At 43.2% G+C, this 5,596-nt stretch overlaps 1 protein-coding gene across 4 annotated transcripts in view; it reads left to right on the top strand.

The window, feature by feature from the left end:
- Positions 1 to 5,596, top strand: part of krt222 (keratin 222) — a 30,900-nt gene that overhangs the window by 21,151 nt on the left and 4,153 nt on the right. For all 4 annotated transcript variants that reach the window (XM_046046717.1, XM_046046718.1, XM_046046719.1 and 1 more), the window contains 2 exons: positions 1,652 to 1,872; positions 5,000 to 5,220. In XM_046046717.1, the coding sequence (XP_045902673.1) occupies positions 1,652 to 1,872; positions 5,000 to 5,220 (442 nt within the window). The remainder of the gene's footprint in view (positions 1 to 1,651; positions 1,873 to 4,999; positions 5,221 to 5,596) is intronic.

The following is a 5,596-nucleotide window of genomic DNA, read 5'->3' as shown; positions in this document are numbered from 1 at the left end:
CTATGGCAGGCCAAAATGTGGCCTGCAACAGACTAGGTAAGCCTTGTTTTTAGTCAAGACTAGGGCTGACCCCGAATAGTCGAAGATTCGACTGTCAGTCTCACAGTCGAATCTTCGCAGTGAAACGAGGATCATGCCATTTTGGCGATATGGGGGTGCTCAACATCTGATTTTACATAGAACCACCAGTTTTCTCCCAATAGGTTAATATACAGCCTATTACAACATAAATTTCAACGTTTAATGCTGTAAATAAACATGTAAAAAGAATAAAACTTTCAATAAATGATTTTAAAGTAAATCCAAAATTGTAACCCTAAGCCTTGGTCGTCAGTGGGCATGTGTAGGCGAAGTGTGCGTGTGTAGGGGCAGTGGAGGAACACTTGTGGAAGAGACGAAGCCCCAGCTTCACTGGTGTTGTGCCGAGTTGTCCGCACCTCGCGGGACTTTCTGATAATTTATCACCGTTGATGAACCACCCAAAGAATATTTTATTGTTTTTAAAAAGCCGGCTACTTGAAATAGACCCACGAGGAACCGCGACGTGCATGCAGCTGTCGGCAGCACGGCATGCACGCAAAACCGGTATGTAGTTGCGATCATGCCACAAAAAAAGCCACTTGAGGAAATTTGAAGTCGTCTCCAACGCATAATGGTGGAAAAACTCACGTCTGGCATGGCATGCGGTTAACACTTTATTTTATGCAGAATAAAATTACTTACAAAACACTGCTGCTTGCATTACGGATGTAAATTGAGCTCGTACATATGCAAAAAACAGTAAACACGATGCTAACGGTAGGACATGACAAAATCCATCACGTACATACACACATGCACGCAAGCACGGTTGAAAAACTGTGGCTTCCCCAGATTGTAATTCCCTCTCGCTACTTACCTGTGACTTCCTCATATAGCCTCTGTTACCACTGTGATGCCCTGCCTATGCCCCCTGGTGTGCAGGTGGAAGACTGTCACCCCTATACAACTTACCACTAACACACAACAAAATTGGCTACAACATGGTAAATGGCAGAGAGAGAGAGAGAGAGAGAGAGAGAGAGAGAGAGAGAGAGAGAGAGAGAGAGAGAGAAAATGGGCAGCAATAAGCCTCAGTTTAGCTTCGGCTTGCAATTGCCGCGCACAAAAACACACATGATTCGACTATCAGTCGACTATAGGCAGGACGTGGCGATTCTGATTCGACTATGTAAATCCTTAGTCGGGGACAGGCCTAGTCAAGACGATTGCCAGGAATGCCTTTTGCTGTGTTTTTACGTACGTGCTGTGTTTTTACGGGTTTTTCAAAAACCCCTCCAGACTTTAGCCTGGCAGAGATAATATTGCATATTAAATGTGTTTAATGGATATATTTTAGCATTGCACACCCACCAACATGAGTTTGTACACCTAAAACTATTGCAGTGTCCTTGTGGCTCAACACTACAGAGACCTGTGTTCAGTTCCCAGCAGCAAGGCCTAGGGCTTAACCCGACCTAGCTAACAAACACAACTGGCACCGTTCGCTATCCACAAATATAACACTATTAGTTTCTACATGGTTCTTTAAATTCAACGTGGAGTTGTTAAAGAAAGTTAAAGATAAGTGTCCAGTCATTTTCCTAAAAGCTCAATGCCTCTTTCTTTTCAGGAGAAAGGCCTGGAGTGTTCTCTTCAGAACACCCAGAGGCTGTACTCCAGCCAGCTGCAGGACCTTTCCCAGGTGATCGCAGGGCTGGAGAATGAGCTGGAGCAGGTAAGGAGCGGGTTGGCCACCCAGCGCCAGCGTCACAGCCAGCTCCTCAACACCAAGATGAGGCTAGAGCGAGAGATCACCACTTACCGACGTCTGCTGGAGCGTGAAGAGGGCAGGTGAGGGCAGGAAATGAATGAATGGAAACATTAGAGGAACTAGGAAGTATTCGTTCAGTTGGAATTTTGTGGTTTCAGTGTCTGCCAGGAAGGAACTTTTTACATTTTAATTAATAGGTTTTCCCACAACACTGGAGCAGCTTCATCACAACACAGTGAAACAGAACAGTGTTGACCAAAAAACAAATAGGACAGAAATGTAAATTTTTATGTAGCATGCATCTAAAAAGCAGTCTTCAAACACATACTCATTCACTGACATGACCAGACAGACAGTTCTTCCTCAGCTCTTACAGACAAAGTGAACAAAACTATTTCTTAATCATTTTCCATTATATAGCTGTCAAACTGATAATTTCCTGTGTTCAGTCTGGTTAAAGCCTACTAGTCTGTCAAGGATTATGTAGAATCTCTCTGTGTGGAAACTCTGTATGGAAGTAATGGCAGGTTGAGACTATAGAATATGGCCAAGTAACATAGTCATGTCACAACTGGAATTTGACCAGAAATTTCTATTTGCAGAACGCACAAATGATAAATTAAGCCAAGATGACAAACTTTCTACCAATTATTCATAGCATGAAGACATGATGATAGAATCCAGAGAGTCGACTCATCATCGTCTGGTCTCTGAACTTGATCCCTGCTACCGTCAAGCTGTTTTACAAGGGAATATTCAGTTCTTTTGGAATAGCCTTTAATTTTCTTTTGGACCATGGATAGACATCTCACATCGAGCTCCTTTGCAATGTAACACATTTGCTGATTGTTATAATATAGTTTGAGTAAGATAATTTGGTTTTATGACTCTTGTAGAGGTTACAGACAGATTGGCGTGCCGCCTTGAAGTGGTTTTCCTCTTTTATTTAGATTGCCTTTGACTGATGTCATTGCTGCAAGGAGAGACAGGATGTGTCATGCGAAATATCCATTTGTTTGTTAATATTTGAGAAGGGTGGCGACTGAGTGGGTAAGCAAGCTGAGGCTCAAAAGCCTGTGGGACAAAAAAAGAGATGAGAACGTCCTCATACAGTGAAAACGACTGAAGCACCTGAACACATAAAACCCCAAAGGTTTCTGAGATGGTTATGTCTGCAATTTAAACAAATAAAAGGCACAAAAGATAATACTGAAAGGTAAGTGCACAATACTTTTATATCATGTTTTAACAATTATTGTTTAATCTGTGCAAAGATAGTTCCTCTGTATTTGTGGTTGAAACTGTCTTTTGCACCATATGAAGACTCACATTTGCTCTAATGATAAAAGTGCAGTCCTTAGGCACAGTGGTGCTTTGAGCTAAATGCTAAATATTCACATGCTATGTCTGAATCAAATTCTGTGGCAACCATTGCCAAAGCCATTGAGATTCACCTTCTACGGACATGAATGTCTGTGCAGAAGTTTAAAAAAAAGTTCATAATCCCCCAGGATGTCGGCCATAAGCAGCCATCTCTGAGGCTAAAAAATTAGGCCCACCCTGTAGTGCCAAAAACTCCAGTTCCTCGAATGGCCACTAATTATGACAGCCTGTGTTCAGCTAGGGTTGCTGTTTCCTTTTTCAAATTTAGTCCTTGTCACTTGAACACCCAGTTGGCTCTTGAAGTAGCAAAGTACATTCTTTCAGGAAATGGCGTAAGTATTTCAAGGAGACCATGAATATTGTTTTACTTAACTGTGACACACAAATGTGTCTGTATTAATCTAGTGCAGAGGTCACTAATAGGCCGCGGTCCGGATCCAGAGCAGCCGCCGTCCTCTCTGGACCCCCGACCTACAGCCGATTTTCTTATTGAGAATTTCTACCTCGTGACGGAGCTTTTCTATTTTAACACGCGCAGCTTTTCTAGCATTTACTGTACTGGTTTAGCAGCCCAGGAAACTCACAGACCAATCGCATGTGCTCCAATTGTCTCATGCGATAATGCTCATGTGTGAGCATTGCGAGTCTAGTCCGCGAGTGAGATACATTTTGGAAACACACAGGGAGAGAAGAGACGAAAGAGAAAAGAGATCTGACATGGCTTTTATTCAAGAATGTCCAGATTCTTACATGTACATTCTTCCCATGGGCAGTCCTAAACCAGAACATCTCATATGTCTCGAATCCTAACCAAAGCTCACATTTCCCACTGAATAAGAGAAAGTAGGGAAGTGGTATATAAGAGGGAATGAAAGAGAAGAGGAGACCTAAAGCTGTTCATTTGTTAAGATGTGTTGAGTGTTTATTATAAAATTGGTTAAGACTACACTTCATCACTTCAAGCTACACTTTTTAGTAAATTTTTTTCTGAAATTAAGCACTTTGTTTTAGTTTAATTAAATTTTATTATAAGTTATCTGACAATACATATTCATGAAATATTTGATTTGACAGTCAGTTGTTGACTAAAAACATAGGCTGATACAACTATATGTTATGGCACTGAATGATAACGCATTCCTCCCATCCGTTTTCCTCCTGGTCTCACCTTGGATTCATTACATCTCTTCGCCTGGTCTTCTTAGACCTTTTACAAGTCTCCTGCTAACTGCTGTGGTCCGTCTGTCTTGGGGCATCCCTGACAAGCCCTTGTCAGGATTATTGCTGTTGGATGGTTATTGTCATAATACTCTTGCAGTTGGTTTTAGCATAGGTAACCTTGGGTAGCTTGGGTAGTCCAAGCTTCACTGCTGTAAAGGAGCGTGCCGATAAATACAGCAAGGTAGACAGCATGGGAAATTATAGTGCTATTGTCAGAGGATTATGGTAACAGTGGAGACAGGAATGGAGGCTGGAACTTCTCTGACAGACTACCTCAGGGCGATGTTGGCAGACAGTCCCATCCTGCTATACAGGCTCAGCAAAGATGGACTGAAGGGCTGTTTGGGTTTGGGCAACAAGAGCTCAGATGTGGCATGCTGCAGTTCTGCAGGTGCTGGAAAGCCCATTTTTTAGTTTAGAAAGAGACCAGCTGTTTGGCTTCCTGTCATCATATGAAGCTAAATGTCTCACAGTTGTAGATTCACATTTGCCATACAGACATGAGTGTCATTGTTTTTCCAAAATGTCCAATTGCCACTTCAACCAAGACACAAGAAGGCCTTTTGGTTGTTACTACTCTGCACGCTGCCTTTCTGCCTGCAGGTACATGGGTCGTACTGGGCAACCAGTGGGTCTGCGGCCCTGGAGGTCTTCCTTGGACGAACCAAAGGAGAATGGGCTAGAGAATGGCTTCAGTGATCCTGCTGTTACTCCAGATGAACCCAAGTCTGAGCCCCTTCCTGAAATACCTTCACTCCTCCCAGCAGACAATGGGCTTAAGAAAACCATACTGCATAGACAGCAAAGCCTTGTGATACTCACAGGTAAGACGCACCAGAGATGCTCACAAGTCTTGTCACAAGCTAGAGTCCAAGTCAAGTCTCAAGTCACTGAGCTAGAGCCCAAGTCAAGTCTCAAGTCACTGAGCTAGAGCCCAAGTCAAGTCTCAAGTCACTGAGCTAGAGCCCAAGTCAAGTCTCAAGACACTGAGCTAGAGCCCAAGTCAAGTCTCAAGTCACTGAGCTAGAGTCCAAGTCAAGCCTCAAGTCACTGAGCTAGAGTCCAAGTCAAGCCTCAAGTCACTGAGCTAGAGCCCAAGTCAAGTCTCAAGTCACTGAGCTAGAGCCCAAGTCAAGCCTCAAGTCACTGAGCTAGAGCCCAAGTCAAGTCTCAAGTCACTGAGCTAGAGCCCAAGTCAAG

The sequence above is a fragment of the Micropterus dolomieu genome, linkage group LG04 (assembly GCF_021292245.1).
Source record: "Micropterus dolomieu isolate WLL.071019.BEF.003 ecotype Adirondacks linkage group LG04, ASM2129224v1, whole genome shotgun sequence".
In the NCBI taxonomy this organism is placed as follows: domain Eukaryota; kingdom Metazoa; phylum Chordata; class Actinopteri; order Centrarchiformes; family Centrarchidae; genus Micropterus; species Micropterus dolomieu.
The sequence above is the reverse complement of the archived record's forward strand: the minus strand, read 5'-3'. Positions and strand labels throughout refer to the sequence as shown.